The sequence below is a fragment of the Phaseolus vulgaris genome, chromosome 11 (genome assembly GCF_000499845.2).
Source record: "Phaseolus vulgaris cultivar G19833 chromosome 11, P. vulgaris v2.0, whole genome shotgun sequence".
NCBI classification, from domain to species: Eukaryota; Viridiplantae; Streptophyta; class Magnoliopsida; order Fabales; family Fabaceae; genus Phaseolus; species Phaseolus vulgaris.
The window spans coordinates 4,639,357-4,659,699 of record NC_023749.2 but is presented as its reverse complement, the minus strand read 5'-3'; the positions used below and the strand labels follow the sequence as shown (position 1 = coordinate 4,659,699).

General features: G+C 30.1%; 2 protein-coding genes across 3 annotated transcripts; both read right to left on the bottom strand.

Annotated features, from left to right (window-relative positions):
- Nucleotides 1-3,082: 3,082 nt before the first annotated feature.
- LOC137822995 (uncharacterized) lies at nucleotides 3,083-8,542 on the bottom strand. 2 transcript variants are annotated; one of them, XM_068628063.1, is made up of 4 exons: nucleotides 6,503-8,542; nucleotides 5,977-6,285; nucleotides 5,150-5,241; nucleotides 3,083-4,269 (listed from the first exon to the last, which is right to left on the bottom strand). In XM_068628063.1, exons 1-4 carry the CDS (start codon nucleotides 7,487-7,489, stop codon nucleotides 3,387-3,389), a joined length of 2,271 nt encoding a protein of 756 aa, XP_068484164.1. In that variant the 5' UTR covers nucleotides 7,490-8,542; the 3' UTR covers nucleotides 3,083-3,386. The 2 variants fall into 2 exon arrangements, with proteins under 2 accessions (XP_068484164.1, XP_068484170.1); XM_068628069.1 differs by having other exon boundaries at nucleotides 6,515-8,212.
- Nucleotides 8,543-17,553: 9,011 nt separating this feature from the next.
- LOC137830619 (uncharacterized) lies at nucleotides 17,554-19,774 on the bottom strand. The gene is made up of 8 exons (XM_068638070.1): nucleotides 19,504-19,774; nucleotides 19,340-19,423; nucleotides 19,160-19,240; nucleotides 18,657-18,796; nucleotides 18,456-18,546; nucleotides 18,305-18,368; nucleotides 17,838-17,900; nucleotides 17,554-17,751 (listed from the first exon to the last, which is right to left on the bottom strand). Exons 1-8 carry the CDS (start codon nucleotides 19,563-19,565, stop codon nucleotides 17,674-17,676), a joined length of 663 nt encoding a protein of 220 aa, XP_068494171.1. The 5' UTR covers nucleotides 19,566-19,774; the 3' UTR covers nucleotides 17,554-17,673.
- Nucleotides 19,775-20,343: the final 569 nt, after the last annotated feature.

Genomic DNA, 20,343 nt, shown 5'->3' with positions numbered 1-20,343 from the left:
TTTAATAAGAAGTAGTTTTATTTAACTTCAATATTATTTTACTTATATTTAAGATTATTTATTAAATTAAAACAACTTGTCTTAATTGGTTGTGACATTTATCTTTTGTATTGCTATTAATATCTGCTAAAAGCATTGTTTTTTTGTACTTTTTAAACTATTAATATCAAACTCCTTTTTTTTCTGCAAATGTTTAAAAGTGCAAATGGTTAAAGTTATGTGCTTTTGCTAATTTAAAGGTATCTCCATAGTTAATTGTGTTACTTCAATGTTGATCTTTTACATCTTGAAATAAATTATAATTGATTATTACTATTGTGTTGATTAAAATTGATAAAAAAAATATTTAAAATAAAATAAAACATGACTGGGTTAAACCTGCAATTCCCAGTTAAAACCAACCTTATTTCACAATCTAGCCAATGAATAAACTTTCAAAATTACATGATTTTATGCTGTCTATTTCTATTTCATTTCAGTAAGAATAATTTTTGAAATTTTACAATACTATTTTTTATTCACTCTCCTATTATTAAATACAGCTTTTTTTTGGTTTTAATTTTCAGACCTATATTTTTACACAGTATATCTTTTGTTATGAACATGTGGAAAAAAAAAATCCATGAGCTTTAAGATAAGATTGTTTTAAATAAATTAAAATTATTCTAATAAAGGTTGTCTTTAGAACTTTTAGCCCCTGTTTGAATTGGGGGTGGCACTGTAGCCGCAGACGGATGTTGGGTGTTACCACGTTTGGATGTGTAGATGGGTGAGGGTGAGAAGGAAGTTGGCCAAAATGATGGTCTTTTGAGAAGTGAAGAGAAATGAGAGGGTGAGCGTAATAAAAAACTCCAACAATATATATGTGGTTACCAAGCTCAGAAACCTCACAAAGTAGAGCACATACATAGAGAGCTTGGAGGGGGCTTGTTCTTCGTTTGTGACCTCAGGTGAGCTGTGTGTGAGTTTAGTTTCACTCTTAATCGATTATCACTGAAAATGAATGTATGCAATAATCGATTATCTAGAAAAAAAAATAGTTGATAATCGATTATGTTCATCACATAATCGATTATCTGTAAAAAAAAAAATCATGAGATAATCGATTATGGTCGTTTTTGCACTGGAAGCATAATCGATTATGTGCCATAAAGATTTGGATAATCGATTATGTCGTATTTTGCACTGGGTTGATAATCGATTATGGTTCTAATTTTTCAGATTTATGATTTTATGTTTTTTGATAATTAATATCATAATTAATAGTAATTATATTAGTAATCAAAATCATAATTAAAATCAAAATTATTAATTGAAAAATAGTAATTATATTAGTAATTATATTATTAATTGAAAATAGTAATCAAAATCATAATTAACAATAATTATATATTTATATAACATAATATTTATTAAATAATCATTAATAACATTATAATTATCTACCAACAAAATTTTACTAATACAAATATTTTCAATTAATAAAATTATAAACGAAGAATTCATATTTCATTTCTATATTCTATTTTTTTTAATTCATTTCAATTTTATATTATTTTTTAAGTTATAATTGAAACTTACAATTATTTTAATTATGAAAATTATGTATAAAAGTAATAATTATTTCTTTATTATTTTTTTACACACATGACAAAAGTATATTTTATTATTATATATAATGTAATATAAATTAAATAATATAATATTAATTATTTTAATTAACTTAAATATCTTTAAACTAATTAATATTTCATTTTCCTATTTATTTATATACAAGGATAAATTTGTAATCTTACAATTTACACTATTCAAAATATATTAAAATACTCTCACAACTATCATATCATTCACACTTCTCAATAATCCACTCTAACATCTCCTAATCCAAACACCCTCAACTTTCTCCTCAACTTTCTCCACACTTTCTTCACATTTCCACTCACCCACACCCTCAACTTTTCACTCACCCACAATCTCTAATCCAAACAAATCATTACTCACAAAGCTTTTGTAATAATTTCATTTAATATATTCTTTTAAACCCAAAGAGAACTTCTTTTATATAGGAAGAAACAAAATGGTACTAAGAAAACCTTTTTTTTAGAGAAAAACATATTTAACTACCTTAATAAATTAACATTGCTTATTAAATATTTATTAACTTTTATTTAATTTTTAAAATATTACTAACTTGTAAAATGTTGTTTAGATTGAATGGTACTTCACTCACCTTAGGGTTGGATCCATGACACTTAAATTGCAAACAATTCTACATTCATAAACCCATCACTCACTCCTATCAAAAAAATTCATATTAGGTTGACTCTTGAATTCTTGTATTGCATGTACTTTTTAAGTTGAGATTGAATTGAAATAGTTACAGTTTTTATTTTATTTTTGTTATATTTTTTAGAAGATTTAATTAAATTTAGATATTTTGAATTGAGTTTTATTATTTAATTTCATTAAGGGTGACATGACTCTTAGTTTGTATCATCATTACTTAAATTATATTTCTCATATATTTAGGTATTTTCAATTGAATGTTTATTTAATCTTTTTTTTATTAATATCAAAACTCTATATTTGTCAATTTAGTACTGGTGATCACTTAGAGTCATAGTTTGTAATGACATTGTTTTATTTTATAAATTAAATATTAAAATAAAAATTAAATTGTGGAGACACAATAATGACATTTATTAAATACAATTAGTTCATGACACTCCCAACTAACTACACACTCAATTGAATAATATAGAAGTTTTGGACATTCAATAAAACAATTTTTTTCAATAAAAATATAGAAATTTATGAGGAATTTTAAGACACGTAAATAATGAATGTACAAAAGTAAAAATTATGTTACCCCAATTAACAACAAAAAATCAAATGACAGATAATTGATTTTTTTTAATACTTTGTAGATTTTTTTAATAATAGAAACTCAATTAAAATATTCAATTTTATGAGAGATATAAAATTTAATTAAACCTTTTTAGAATAATTATTTAATATTTAAATAATAAAATAAATTAATATTTCAAAAGTAAATATTTAGTTAATGGAATAATAAAATAAATTGAATAATAGGAATATTACTATTGTTATTCTCACTCCTTATATCTGTCTACTGTTTCAATTTGTGTAGTTTCATATGAGCAATAACTTAGTAAAAGAAAAAGAAAATTCTCACAGATAACAATGGCTACTTCCCGCATAAACAATTAACACTTCATATTCTACACCTCAAAACACTTGCAGGATCTATGTACAAAAAAATGAGTGAAAGGAGAGAAACTTTGTTGAGTTCTTCTGGTGACTAAATATCCTCCCATGCCACCATAAACAATGCATATCCTTAAGCTAAGCTATGTACCTATTCATCACTTTTGGACTTTGATCTCTGATGTTTGTACTCCAGGGGATGATTGTGATCCACCAGTGAGTGCAGCTGCTGCAGATTCAACATGTGTAAGAAGATATTCATATATCTTCTTCCTCAACCTGTCAATTGTCTCTGCTGGTATCTGGCATGATTCTCCTTCATTCTTGCTTGATCCTACCTCATCAAGCCAATCATTCACACTTTTTAGTTGAGTGAGCATGCCTGCTATCTGCCCATTATTTGACAAGCTAGCAGTGTCCCCATCAGAGTCCAAGAATCTCTCAACAAACACCAAAAACCAATCTCTTGACCTCAGTTGCAGCATGTCAGTTAAATCAACCACTTCATCAAAGCCATTTCCTCTAACCCAATCCCGTGGTGGGGATTGGACTAGTTGTTTGTGTCCATTTGATAAGGCATTGCCTGCTTTGCGAGGAGTTCCTTGCAAGGCTTGTTTGGAACTACTACCCGTCTGACTCTGACGGGTTTTTCCATGAGATTTTGATGAAGTATCTTCACTTGAACTTTCTATGACCACCATTGGTTTGCTTCCCATGATATTCTTTTGGTTTTGAGAATTGGTTGAAGCTGGAAGCCTGGATGATGGAGGTTCTCGGTTATAAACAGAAAAGGATGATAGATTGGTGGATATAGCAGTTTGGACCCAAGAATTTGCAAGCTTTTGTCTATCTGATTTGAGTTTTATTGCTTCTTCTGTTATGATTCTTTCGTTATCTTGAGAAGAGTCATCTGGAATGGATTTGGCTAGCGAGTCAGCAATCATTCGTGCACTATTTAGGCTAGCATGAAGAGTCAAGAACTGCTCTATTGTAGGATGCGGGTTTTGCTCATTTGCAGAATTACTTAGCTCTGCATATACGCTGCCAGAAACATTGCAAAAGAAATGTCAGAAAAACCTGGTATGCTGCATTGCAGGAGGGTGACATAGAAGAATGGCTGTGGAAGAAGATGGATAGCAAACATCTATGGTTAAATGTGTACATCAAATGAGTCATCATCTTAACTTGGCAAGATATAGATCAGCTTTAATTTACAGTTGAACATTGACTGCATTTAGACGCATTGTTCTTCACTTTTATTCAAATATATCCAACAAATATAGATAAAGTATACACCATGATTGCAAATGCCAAGGGTCATACTTGTCAGAACACACAATAGACCTCACATGACCCAACATTAACCCTACCCTCAACAGCCCACACTTTTTCTATCTTAGAAGTTACTAATTATTAGTATATTGTACGAATTTAGAAATAAACATTTAAATCTGTATTAAGAAGCAAGCAAGAAATGATTAGCATAAAAAGATAAGTACTATATTTATATGACTCATATGATGTAACTCCATATCATAAAATACAAAGCAAATGCATATGTAGCATCACTATCACTAATGTCTAGGATTCAATTTGCCATCCCACATTTTTCAGATTCCATAGTCATTTTGGTAAATCACATTTCTGTATAGCCATTCAACAATGCACATAGTTTATCAGAAAGTATCAGCATGACCTCATATCTAGAGGTGCTGTGCTATGCTTTAATGAGCAGCAATTTTATCAAAACAAACATAAACCATATACCAGTAATATATCTTGGTTTAAAGTCTAAATTTCAATTTCCATACATGAGAAGTCCAAAATCTCAATTGTATTGAGAAGCACTAAAGTTCGGAAGTACTGATATGTCATTGAGCAGTCCATAGGAATTGGTTATTAAATGTGAATATATTCATACCTTAGACATTGCAGCAAACTCTCAGCAGCAGCAGCCTCCTGAATAGCCTCAGTTGCTGCCATTTGTGCTGCATCTCTGTGCTTCATCACTTCCTGTGAAGACATGACATTATAAAATGACGATGAAACAGTTTCAAAACTTCTTGTCCAAACAGCAGGACCAACAAGAAAAAAATAATCTAATAAATAATGCATCCAGTGGGCAAGGACATGGTATAAGAGCATGGGCAGAAAACATTTTACTATGGAAGACTCATAAAACAAAAGAATAAACCAACCGTATGATCTGACAGTTGACATAATACTTTTTGCATACTTATTATATATGCATTTATGATGTCACAACAATAGCTTTATGAAACTCATGATATTCATGTTTATTTAACGTTGCAAAGGAGCACCAGGTTGACTTTTTCCCATTAGCAATACCCTCCTGCAATGCCCTTAATTGAAAGTTGGAGACATGACAATTGACCAATGAGAATAAATACAAAACTTGCAAGGCATGCCTGGCAGCATCTCTGAACAGTTCTTATTGTTTAACCAAGTTCAAAAATAGTGTATGAGGTTCACCTATTGGGGAGGGTAGATGTACACAGCCTTACCCTCACAAAGGATGTTTCTAAGATTTAAACACATACTTCAGGTCATTAAGATGTACACAGCCTTATTGCTGTGCTGAGATTTGCCCTCTACTAAACTTTAAAAAATGTCAGTGAAAATCACTGGTGAAGATTGCATATAATTATATTCATCATTCAGCAGTATATACTTTGCAGAAAAGAGTAAAAAAACTGGTGAAAAGAGACGTGTTTTAAAAGGATATACCCTGCCAAGCTTTGCTATAGATGATGGCAGTGAAGCCCATTGAACACTTGCATCTGTCACTTTTCTACTACTTGGAGAAACTTTCACCAAGTTTCCAGGGAATCCAGTGTTTGAAAATTCTGACGATTTCTTTCCAACAGAAACTCTTTGCTTGCCTGTCTTTTCTTGTTCTTCCATAGTTCCATTGGCAACAACTTTCTTTATAGATGTTTGAGTCCTGTGCTCTTCCTTGGAGGACTTTGTCAGCGGTTGCATCTTGCTCTCTTCTTTAGAGGACAACTTTTCACTTGAAGTACTTCTCCTAGGAGTCTGGAACACCACAAAGTGAAAGTAAGAACATAACTGTTTGATTGCTTAAAAGATAAAGGAAACTGAAACTGAAATGCAGATATCTTATAGTGACACCACACAACTCGTATACAAAAGTAGTTAATATAGCATTTTTTCTCAAGGGAAATTAGATATAAACAAAAGTTGTGGTTTGAAGCTAGGAGATGTTCAAGAAGAGAAATTACGAATCACTTACTGAGCCACGAACCTCAGGCTTAGGGTCAGACTTGGTAGCCCTTGATTTGGATGTGTCTTTATTCTTGACTTCCATACTCCCTTCCCAGCTCTTACGCAGCACCTTAGCTCCAAGCTCAATTCCCTGAACCAAATTTCTGATCGGGTTTCCCATGGAAATTCTCTTTCCGGTTGGACTAGCTCCACGGACACCCTTTCCTACCTCCAACACTCCCACCTTGGCAGTTAGCCTGTCCACTCCCTTGATATTTGCCTGATTCTTGACCCCGTTGGCAAATTTCTCAAAGGAAGTAGGCAAAGAATAACAACTAGTGGGGGAAGAAGGAGTGGCCCTTGAATTAAATGACTTCAATCTTGCCAATGGTTCCTTCTTCACATCAATAGTATTGTTGGCTGCCACTGCTTTTGTTGTCTGAGATTTACTCTTAGCCAAAACCGCTGGTTTCTTGTCTAATTGCTCTTCATTATGCAGTCTTACTTTCTCCTTCTTCTCCTTCTCCTTCTCCCCAACGTGGTGATTCCCCAACACTTTCCTAGGAGACCTGGATCTCTCTAAGTCCAAGGGACCAGAACAAGCACTGTTCTTTTTAGCCTTAGCGTTACCGAGGAACCCAAGTGAGTGAGTTGTTGCAACAATGTCCTCAGGGGTTCCAACACAGGCGTGCCTCCCAGGAATAGGCCTAACCCCGTGAAGAATAGGAACTGGTGAAGCACCCTCCAAACGATCCACAAAAACAAACTGCCCCAGTTGAATCTTGTCACTGAGGATGAGATCATCATGTTCATCAGGGAGAGAGACATAGGTGGCATGCAAGGAATCAGAAACCTTGAGATAAAAGCCTTGATTTGGGAACAACTCACCCCCGGCAAGAGCCGGAACAATGCTCACTACTTGCAACAGAGAGGACCTGTGCTCACCAGCAACTTTCACATCTGTGTTCATGTGCTGCATAAGTTTGAGAAGCACCCCAGGAACAAGACTTGCCATCTTTTGTTGTTCTGGCAGCTTCAATATGCATCACTCTCTTAATACCTAAATGGGGCTTTAAACACCGGGAAAAAAACAAGGAAGCGTTTTGCAATGAAAATGCAGAATTTTAGACGTTTTCTAAGCAAACTTGCAACTGATGGAATGCCAAATCTGAACTGAAACAATAAATGCTGCGATGCCTTCGGGGGATTCTACAATCGCAGAGAGGGAAATCTTGCAATAAAGTCGCAATCATAGGCTATCCAAATCCAAGTAAAGAGTAAATTGAATAAATTGAGAAATATTTCAGATTTTGGAAAGGGAAGAAGAAAAAAAGCATAGGCTTTGGTAGCAATTTTTAATACTAGAAAAGGACACAAAACAACAAATAAGACACCAATAAGCTATCAAAAAGAATTCCCCAACCAGAGGATGAAGAGATTTTCTATCCTGGTTAGTATCATTGGGTGGTAGTACAGCTTGGACATGAGAAGGAGAACCCACCCACCTTCCTAGAAACACAAGCTAGACGGTGACAAATATGTGAAGTCCAGAAATGGGAGAATTATTTCTCCTTTGGAAATGGTTTGGAATCAGTGTCTTGTACATTTCACAGCAATAATAACAGTTTTGGTTGTCCACACCACACTAAACCAAGAAGTAAAATTTAGAAGCCATAAAAACACAATTCTTTTGTGGAAGCTACCTTTATTGGCTCTGTGTCATGTTGGAGAATGATGTGAGATTTAGATAAAAGCCTTAAAAGGTTTTAAGGAAAATAGGTAAGGGGGTATAATTGGCACCATGCTTATTGCATGATTGATATGAAAAGAGCTGTCAGTGTCTGACAGATACATCTAAACACACATGCACATCAATGGATACAAGAATAAGAAACCTGAACTTGACCCACTTTAGTTTTGGCTCAGTTACTGAATCACACACACAACAAAGAAGGCTACTTTCCTCAAATCAATAAAAAAAGGGATAAAGGGGAACCTCTCAGAGCTTCAATTACTATACTTTTTTATGTGTTTTTATTGTTTTTCTCTTTAATTATGAGCAAGGTGAGAGCTTTTCAAAGAAAGATTCCAATTTTATAAAGGGTGAATGCAAGACTCTGCATGTGCAGGGGTAACGCCGGTGTTGAGAACATGGTAATGGTGTGTCGGCTACCTAAAAAAACAAGATTCACGTTCTTCATTATTTATCCAATCACAACAAAAAATTAATTTTCTAAGAAAAACATCATCAAAAAGTGTTTTAGATAATGTTGGTGAGTGTTTTAAAGCATTGATGAATTACAAATGAAAAATATTTAAAATGTTACTCCCACTTTTTTCAATGCAATTCTAATGTTCTTATTACTATTTTTAGCTGTTAGAACTACACTATAAACAAATTTCAATCCAACACTTTCTCTATTGTATCAATATTTCAGTAGTTGACATTGATAATAATGTGTGTTTCTTATTTAAATAATATTCAATTTTTAATAATGTTCTTTTAATATGAATTTAACTATTTTAGAATAAGAGTATTCATATTTTATACATTAAAAAAATTTATTAAATAAAAATTTTAGAGAAAAAAAAATAATTAATTGATATATTATTAAACTAGATATCATTTTAAATAAAAAAAATTATTATTTTAAAATTATTTTCTATTATTGAAAAATAGTTTTTAAATTATTATCTAATTTAAATTTAAAATTTAGATAATTGATAAACGAAATCGGTAGTTATGTGCTAATTTAAAAATTATTTATTAGTAATAGAAACTAATTTAAAATTAATAATTTTTTTAGTTTATAAAATAATATCTAATCTAGTTAATATAATAATTAATTTTTTTAATTTCTAAAATTAATTTTTATTTAATTTTTTTTAGTAATTACGTCAATAAACTTAGTATATTAGTAATATCATCTTAGAAATTCAGCAAATTTAATTGTTTTTTTTTCATGTTTACGTTACAAGTGCCTTCTATTAACAGCGAGAAAACATTTATTATATATTTTTTAACAGAAATTCACTTTCTTTCTCCCACTTAATTGTATAATTTATTATACGTGTTGTTTTAGAAATAATGTTCTGTACGTAATTATATAATTGATAACTTTATTTTGCTTCAACTAAAAATTTCGGACCTAATTATATATAAAAATAGGATGTAATAAAAATATGCATTGGGCTTTATTCTTAGGTCATAAAGGTATTAAAAGTTGTTGTTTTTTTAATTAAAATTAGTTTCTGCATTAACTGCTATAGATATAGTTTTCTAAATTGTTATTTTTAATTCATTTCATTATTTTCGATATATATATGTGGTAGTTTTATTTCTTTTCTATATTTTTTGGCAATTGTTTGTATTTTAATAAAATTGCATTTATTCCTGTTTCATAGGTGGCATGAGACAGTAAAAGAAAAAGGAACATAATATTTCTTTTAACATGGGTATTTATTGTTTAAAAAAAAACCTATGAAACAAAACATGTGATAACATTATGTGTCGACCCAACACCCTAATAAATATCTACATACATGGAATATAAAAGTATATGAAAGTAATTAATGGAGAGAAGCCAATTACTATCAGTGTGGTTTTAAAATATTATTTTTATTGCAAACACAGTAGGATGGTAATGTGGGCTCATTCTCCTCCATAGTTTTGTTATGGTTCACAAAATATGAATTAGGTTGGTCCTTTTTAAATAATGTAAGTTTATTTTACTGGTTCGTTTTACATTTAAAAAAATATGAATAAAAAATACTGTTGTTAAAAAATTAAAATTTTATTACAGTTTTAATTTATTTAATTAATATAAAATATAAAGGAATTTAAGTATGAAAGTTGTTAAAAGGTTTGATTAAAAATAATGAAAATTTTATTTTATATCTATTTTTCCTTTATATGTATAACGATTGGTACTGGACAGATCAATCCTGGTCTCGGTAACCGACCGTCCAAGTCAAAGAACAAGAGATGCGATAAGTAACAATAATTATAAGTAGCGTTGAATGAGTCAAGGTGCATCCGAAATATACGAAAATATCTCCGATAAACCAGCTAAAACAGATTAACTCTCATGATAATAGGGGACCACGATGCATGTAAAATAATAACTGATATACGGCCCATCAGAGTCACGACCCATAAACTAATACTATAAATAGTAAGGTACGTTTTTTCCATTTAATCAAACAACACTCTTAAACCATAACACTTACTTGAGCATTGGAGTACCTTTTTTAGGTAACCTTCGATCGAACGAATATCAACATTAAAGGAAAGAGACTTGAATTAGTTAGGAGATTACTGACACGTCAGCAATTGTACGTCCAATCATAGGTACTATCTGAGCCTTTCAACTTATATATGTACAAATGTATGTAAATGTATCTTACCAAAGTTTTGCTATAAAATATTTTAATGAAAAGAACTAATTTTTTAATGAGTATCTTATTGAAATCTTTTTTTATATTATTTTTTATTAACAAACTTTAAATATAAGATTTTATTTCAAATTAAATTCACTGACATTCTTAATATTAACTTCTTTAGACGATTAAAATAAAACATTCATTTTTTTAGTACATTAAATTCAATTTTTTTTAAAAATAAAATAAAATAAAGGTCACAATGCAATAATAAGTGATTGAGGTATTATTGTTTTTACAAAAAAAAAAAAAAAATTATTTACGTAGGCCAACCTGTCTCGCCTCACTGCTAACCTGTACAGACTGTAGGTTATATAGGACGACGGATAAATAGGTTAGATCTGTGAACCCGTCCACACAGACTGCGGACCGGCTCATATGATCCAACTCACATCTTCATTCCTAAACAATAGTAAGTGTATTTCATGGTTGACGTAATTGTTACACACTCCAAGTACATGAGAAAATAATTTGTATAAAAAAGTTGTATTTGATTTTCAAACTATAAAAAACTTGTGGGATCAATACTATAGTTAGCGAGTATATAGTTTAATGAATCTAGAAAAATTATTGATAAGAAAAAAACACCAATAAGCAAGATTATATAAACTAATTTACTTTGTGTTGATTTTGAAGTGAAGTTAAAAAATGGGAATATTGATAATAACTTAATTAAAAAAACTTATAAGACCTAAGTTTTACACAGTTTAAATTTAAAAACCGGAATTAAATCTTATTTTTCCTATATTTTTAAATATGTTTTTTAAGAAAACAAATTTCTCATATGTGTTTTCCCATTTTTTTTGTTGTGGGTTGTTAAAAAACTTCTTTTAAAGTAGATGCAAAAATTAAAAAAATAATTAAATAATTAATATTTCCTTAAAAAAATATGCAACTTGAAATAGTGTAATTATATTATATTCTTTGAGACTTCGCCAAACGCTTAAATGTCATTCTCATTAATGAGTTTTGCCTCGTCTTCAAGGTCACGACAAGGAATTCTTTATTATTCAAAAAATTTTGTATACAAAATCTCACATTATTAACGTAATTAAGACACTCCATTAAGTGTGTATAGTATTGAACCATTAACACATAATATGGTTTTTTTTTTTTTTTTAATGTACACATTTTCTATCTATTATTTTCCTTTATATATATATATATATAAATATAAAAATTGTTCCTACTCGGGAGATGAGACCTAGATAACTATTAAAATGTTCTTCTCCTTCCTTCGGTCGGGCAGATGACTAAGTGATAAGTTGTGATTCTTCTCGTCCTCTTGCTTATCCTTTGATAGTTGGCACTCGGTCGTCGAGCGAATCACCGGATGGTGGGGGTACATGCAAAGGCACTTCGACGCTCAAGTCAGTTAAGCGGGTGCTCAGCTCTCAGGTAAGTGAACAGTAATAAATGACATACCTTACTCCTTGGGATGCGTGCTATTTATATTATTCTAATGGGCCTACCTTGTTGGGCTTGTTTATCTAGGTGGATATCGCTTAGGGTCGCATTACCCAATTCCTAATGATAGATTAACTTCACTGACATTGCTTTGAGCGTTAACTGTAATGGGGGTCGGCCGTCGGCCAAATCATCATGATATGGGTCGGCCATCGGCCATATTCCAGTGGTCTTGATTGTCTCGGTCAAGCCTTCTAAGGTTTCGGTCTCTCGGCCAAGTCTTATGAGGTCTCGACCAGTTTCCCTTGGTCTCGGTCAAGTGGACTCGGCCTCGCCCATACCGGTACATAAATATATAATAATCCTAGGTTTGTGGGGAAGGGGAAATAGTGAGTTGGTTCCAAAGAGCAGTAGGTTGGAAAATTGGTGCAGGCGATAAAGTTAGGTTTTGAGAAGATATATGGGTGAGTAATAATAATCTTAAATATATTTTTCCTAGGTTGTATTCAATATCTTTGGATCAAGGTCGCAAAGTGGGAGAAGTAAGTGTGTGGGAAGGATCAGATTGGAATTGGAGGTAAGCTGGAGACGAAATATGTTTGATTGGGAACTTGCACAACAAGAAGAATTACTAAGAACGTTGTCTTGTGTAAAACTGAATAAGAAGGTAAAGGAGACAAAGATATGAGAGGGTGGTGAGTTCTCAATTAAATTAATTTATGAATGTGTAACAAATATTGTTAAGGAAAGTGAAAATACTAGGTTCAAACAATTATGATTGTCTAAAACGCTCAGTGTGAAAATTACAACATGGAGAACTTTGTTGGATAGACTTCCAACACGAGTGAATTTAATTAGGAAATGAATAGTGGTTAGTTTTTCCATTTGTGTTTTGTGCCAAAAAATGGCAAAATCGACCCAACATCTACTATAGGAATGTAAAGTTGTTTTTGAAGTTTGAAATTATTACTTCACATAGATTAAAATTTTGTTCGTCCAACATAAGGAGTGTCATTTTGAAAGTTTTCATTTGGATCATATGAGTTCAAAGCAATATATATATATATATATATATATATATAATAACAATAATAATTGTTATTATTATTATTTTGTAATAATTTTATTTATATTTTTCAAATTATTCATATATCTGACATACGATACACGTCATAAATTATCTACAATTTATAAGTAATTATTTTTATTTTTTCAATATACAGTTTTCTGTGTTCACTAATTCTAATTATACTGATAAAATCGACAAAAAAAAAACCTAACCACTGATTTGGTAGAACTTTAAATTAGTGTTAGTGATTGATTGGTAATGATTCCTAATCCATGAAAATGGTACACTTTTGAGTGGAAACAAAGAGAATAAAGAATTTGTGAAATAGTTAATGATGTTAAAGTAGTTGCAATTATTTCTTAAGTGAAAGAGGTGGTTGCGGTTATTAGTTGCTCTAATTAAAAGTTAATTAAAGAAAAGTATAAAGTTTAAGCTTCCACGACACTCTCATTAGAAGAATATATGATTTGAAAAAGCAATTAAAGGTCAAAGTTGGTTCAAAATAATTACAACAATCCAATTAACTGCCACATAATCTCAACTTTTTTCTCATCACAAATTTTTTTATCTTCTCTTAAAGTTTCAATTAGCTTTTTCTACTAATCATCGCTTAATTAGTTAACAAACTACTAATAAAAATAGTTAACAAATTATCATTTTATAAATTAATGTATTAGTTAGTAGATATCATATATGAAGCTCGAACACTTTTCTTAAATGGTGAGTTGGTGTCTGATACTCATATCGGATACTGACATTCGTATGACACTTGTAAGACACTTATCCTTGAAGTGTCCAATTAAAAAAGTATTTGTTAAATTTCTAACAATTCTAAAATAGTTTTAACCTAATTTTAAAAAGGAAAAATACATTAATTTTCTAAAAATTCAAACTGTATTGTATAAATTGTTATTATGATTATAAAAATAAGAAACAAATACTTGTGAACCAGTCATGAAAAACATCTTTTTGCTCCAAAAAACAATTTGAAACATACTTGTGCACATAAATCTTTATTGTCAATTTATATAATTCATAATTATATAATATATAGATCTGCGTTCCCATGTCCTACATTTTAGAGAGTTTACATATCTCTCTGTTCGTCTCCGTGTCGTATCAGTATCCGTGTCAATGTCTGTGCTACATAAATATCATACACTCTAATATATAAGAACATTAATTATATATATATATATAATAAAAACAATTTATATAAATAAGTTAGTATTTGACTTTTTTAATACATGAAAACTCGTTACATAGTATCATAATTTACATGGTTAACTAAATTTTACATAGAGGGTTTTTAAATAATTTTTTATTAAACTCTTTTTAATTTTTATTTTGAGATGTAATTGCTATTTTTGTTTTATTTACTAATTCGTCGGTTGAATTTTTTTTTTTAATTTCTTCTAAATTATTGATCAACTTATTTTTAGATTAAAAAAACAGGCTGATCAGTAAATAATTATAACTTAATATAAAAAAGACTTAAAAATAAACTTAATAGAATAAGTTTGGAAAAGTTATGAATGAATATTTTAGGTTTGCAAATAATTTATTTAAGCATAGAAAATTTAGAAAGAGAAATAGAATTAAAATTGTAATTATTTGAGTTGATTAGGTGTTGAAAAGGAAAGATGATGGGTGGAGAGTAGACACCGACGCATAGGTAGGTCTACAATTCATCATCCACGTCAAATCTCACAAAAGTTAATGTATTCAGATTAAAGTTTTTATACTTAGATTGTAATGATTTTTTTTTATTTGCTATTTTAATTGGATTTTAAAGATGAAAATTGTTTTCCTACGCCCAATAATTTTATACAGTTGAAGAGTATTAATAATTTTATATTATTTAAGAATTGAGTTCAAAGATATTATATATATATATATATATATATATTTTAAACTTTTTATTATGTTTTTTTAAATACAAAATGTGATGGATTGTAGTCATAAGCGATATCATCTTAAGAAAATGAAAATAAAAAAATATATAAAACTTGATTTACAATTGAACTCAACTAAGAATTAAAAAAAAATCAATTTTATTTTTAAAAGTTATAACTTAAAACCTAATAATATATCTTTTAATGATACCATCTTAACATACTTAAGGGAAAAAAAAATTGATTTAGAGTGGGAGTCAACTAAAAATTAAAAGTTTTTTTCAATTTTAATTTTTAAGATTTTTAAGGTCCAACTCAAAACCCGTGTGTATATGTGTATTTTTATTTTAGTATTATTTCTTCTTTATTAAGAGATTGAAAAAAAAAAAAAACACCCGTGTTTTCTTATAGGAATGTTTGTTTCAAGAAGTTTATATACTTTTATTTCATAAGTATATGGAATAGAGAATATTTGTTTTCGCATGTTTTATTTATTTATGCATGCATATTCTTTTGTTTAGCCTAGTCTAATATGTTAGATTATTCATCGTATAAACTGTTATAAATAATTAATATTATTAACAGGAGAGAATGTTTTGTAATGACTTTTATACTTTTAATTAGTTAAAAATAATTTTAAATATTATTTTAAATTATTATTATTATATATATAAAAATTAGCGAAATTTATTATATATGATGATTTAAGATTGAATGATAATATTTTTTTATAATATTAATATATTCAAATTAAATGTATGTTTGAAGGCTGAAATCTGGTTTAAATTTTGGCATTTGGTAATTCTTTTTTTAATCAATAAAAAATGTTTTCTTACTCCATCAAGAAATTACAAGCATCACATTTAAGAACAAGACAAAATTTCACCAGATTTAAGAGCATATAATAATGATTGTAAAACAAATAATATATGTTCATTGGGAACATCAACATGTATAATACCTACCCAATTATACCCTTATAGAAAAACTAAAGTTTTGACTTTAAAATGATATTTAATATCAATAAAAATTTGCAATTGAAACTCAAAAGCAGTGAAACTTCAAACCCACGTTTTCAATGTCACAGAATAAGACCAATTAATGGATGGAGAATTTTCTATCCTTTGAAGAAAGGTGGTTGTGAAATGCAAACAATTAGATTCTTGGCTCTTTTACAACCAGGGAAGTTACACAGCAAAATGAAAAGGAAACTCAACCACCATACATGGTGATGATGATGACTGTTGACTAAAAATAAGAATACATTAATATCTTCTGAGATTTAACGAAATTGCATTCTAACTTCCTTTAATTCATATAATAACATTAAAAACCAGGATGTTTCTATAACCAGAAGGGTAAATGTCACATTGCTATTATTTGATAACTGAGGATAACTCCCCTAGCATCAGCTTCTAGCATGCCTAGTAACTGCGATGGTAAGGTTTCATTTTCAACTCTGAAAATGAACTCCAGAGATGGTCCCCACCTTGGCTATGTAATCATCACAGTAGTTCCTCTCTCTTTCTGGGATGACCACATTTATCTGCCTAGTTATTGAGAGTGCCATATTTATGACACGGGTTCAGGGGTTGCTGTACTAATGAAACTGATAGCAATGAATCAGATAAACACAGCACCTTCCCATGCCCAACAATTAGTTTCATTAAATCTTACAAAATGTGAGTGTAATTTGCCCAACAATTAAAGCTACAGACATACTCTATTCCAAAATGAAGACTCTAAGAAAATTACCCCCAATGTATTCTGAGTTCTAAGCTGGGTTGGTCAAACATACACAGGCAATTGAAATGTTTGGTCCAGCACCCACCAATGTCACAGGATCATCATCAGTTGGGCTGTGGCTAGAAAATCGATGCATCATTAACGCATTAAATAACTAGCACTGATCTAAATGGAAACCCTATTTGAAACTATAATTCCAATATTAAAAATGTGATTTCAGTATAAGGTTTCCTATAAGTCGGCTAGCAAACTACTAATGCATCGGATCTCATCAGAATTTTTCGCAGTTAAATGTGTTTGGACGAAGATAGTACTAGGATGAGTGACCTCTTGGAAAGTCCTTGTGTTGTACCACTTTTTGTATTTCTTTAAAAAAAAATTGCATGGTCATTGGGGATTTTGAAGTCTTCTAGTGCTGTTACCTGGATAGATAGCAGATGTACTACTAGTTACATTGAAAAGAAAAAAACTACGTACAAAGTATATGATCCACAATATAAATTGGATGAGACAGTCCTCAAATTGCACTTGTGAAAATTTTCATTAGAGGCTTGGGAATTGAGCTTTAATACATCCAAAATCATATAGCTCGGTAATTTCAAGCAGAAGGGGTGAGAACAAAAGAACATCTTAATTTACAGATTAAATTCTCCTTCTATTATCAACCCGTTGTTTCTTTGACGCAGATCCAGCTTGTGTATGCTCACCACTTGATCGAATCTAGAAGAGAAGAAGAAGAAACTATTTCAAACTTCAACACAATAAATGATTCTTTCTTAAACATATTATGCAGTAGAAGACATCACCTTATCAAGCTTATTCCGCACAATATTTACTGTTTGATTCATGGAATGTGAAGCAAAATAATCCTGGAAATAGAACATGTTAGTATGAGGTAATATACGAAAAGCAAGTGTCCATTTTTCTTTGCATACAACATCTTAGAGCAAATTTATTAAGTCTAATAGTTTGGGAAACTATAATATCAGATCCATCAATGAGGGCCCTAACATATTGCAAAAAAGCCAATAACAGTAAAAATAACTTCCACTAGAGAAATGATGAATGCTGAACATTTGAAAATACAACTGCATATAGGTGTCTTCCGATTGGTCCAGATAATAAAGACATGAAACTCAAAAACAGATAATAAAGACAAGAAACTCAAAAACTTTCGAATAGCTAAGAGTTATTCATTCGCCACCCAAAAAATTCCTTCAATTCAAAAGACTAGCGTAAACTTTTGATGTGCATATAGCAAGAAGCAACAAACCTCATTAGAGGAAATTCTTATTGGAAAATTACCACTGCCTGAACCTCCTTTGATTTCTACATCCCTACAGTGGGAAAAGAGAAACAATTACAAATGTTGCCTTGCTTCAACTCAAATCTACGAATTGCAGAGCACAGACAGAATAAATTACCTTGCATTAGAATCTAAATGTTGTGCACTATTGACATTTGATGTAATCAGAGCATTAGAGCTTGTGGCTGGGGTCTCTTTAGATCTCCTAGCTGATGTCAGAGGGAATGTATAAGTTAAAAAATGTCATTACAACAATTATTCATTTAACAAGCACTATGTATACTGTGTAGTATGTTACCACTGAACGGTTCTAACTTACGGTTCAATCGTGCTAAAACCTCCCTTCTTCTTCCCTCTAATTTATCTTGTGTGTCTGACAGGCTCTCGAATTGGGAAGCATATGAAACCTGCAGTTTATTCCCGAAGAAAACAAAATCATCCAATTTTCTTTTTGCAAACCTGAAAATTATAGATAGCAGGTACTCCCTCAATTCAACCTTCTCAAACATAACATTAAGAAAAGCTAATATCATACTCCTCTATAACACTTATTTTCTTCTCAAAGCTCTCCTTATTAAAATTGCACACTGATTTCAGTGATAAAAAAATGAGCTCCAGTTATTTAGTATGCTTTATAAACAGTTTTAACAACCACAAATTGCAAAAAATGGTAGAACTGCTATATTCCATCTGCAATTTGATGTTGCTATCAAACCGCAATTTAACACTGGTTTTGAAAATTTGATGATTGTTTGGTGCTATTGTTCCTCCTATATTTTATAACACAACCACTTCATGAGCCAATGGAGAACAAAATGAAACCTAGCATTGCTGACAAGGCGGAATTTGATCCAATAGACATCAGTGTATTTATCACAGTCTTCTGCATCCATGGGCTTACACCTGCAGAGAAAAATACCCAAATATATTGATAGATAGAGATAAACAATAAACTAAATAAATGAATGAATACACAAATTGGGAATTAATGAGTGAATTTACTCCTCGACTTCTCCATAGGATGAAAAAAGTTGGAGCAAATCATCCCCACAGCCAAATTCTGGAATGTTCCTCACAATCAAATATCTGCACCCACCAAACCAAGAAATTCATTTTTTTTTCACTAAAAAAATAGATTGAACTGACGAAAGAATAAAAAACAGGACCTGGATTCATCACAGACAGTGTAAACCCGAACTGCAGGGGACTCGTCCTTGTAACGAGGCATTTGAGAATTGTTTGTTCAAAGAAATGAAAAATAAGGTTTATGGGAAGAGGATTAACGGAATGGTAGAAACTGGGGTTAGGTTTGGAAATTGACAAACACATTATAAGATCAATGCATGAAAAAATTGGGAGATTAGGTTACGATTTACTCAGCGATTTGGGACAATTGATTGAGAAGAACAAAAAGCAGGTTTTGGGAGTAATTGATTTGAATTTTTTTTTTCAAATTTGAATTTTCTTTCTTGTAATTGTATAAAATGTATAATATTTTTTTAATACTTACATCATTTTTCAAGCATTGATACAATTTTTATTAATATTATTACTAGAAAAGATATATTTTATATTTCTATATTTTTTTAAATAAAAAAATACATAAAGACAACATTAGATATATAGTGTGTATTTTTTTTTAATTTTAAAATATAATAAAAAAATAAGAATATGAAATGTGTATATTAAAATTGAGAATTTCATTATGTATTGTTATGATTTTTTATTTATAATTTTAAAATAGACTTAAAAATAAAATAAAATATGAAATACATAAATAGGAGAATATCATTATGTTGTTAAAGATGAAATTTTTCACTAAGTGTATATGTTTCCTTACTTTCTCTAACTAAAATATGACAAAGATGTTAAATTATTATTATTATTATTACAAAAACAAAATTATTATTATTATTATTACTATTATATTCTTCTTATTATTATGGTTGTCCATGTCAAAACATTTATGTTCTATTGTTCGCTTACTAAGTTTGAAGAGTGAATAT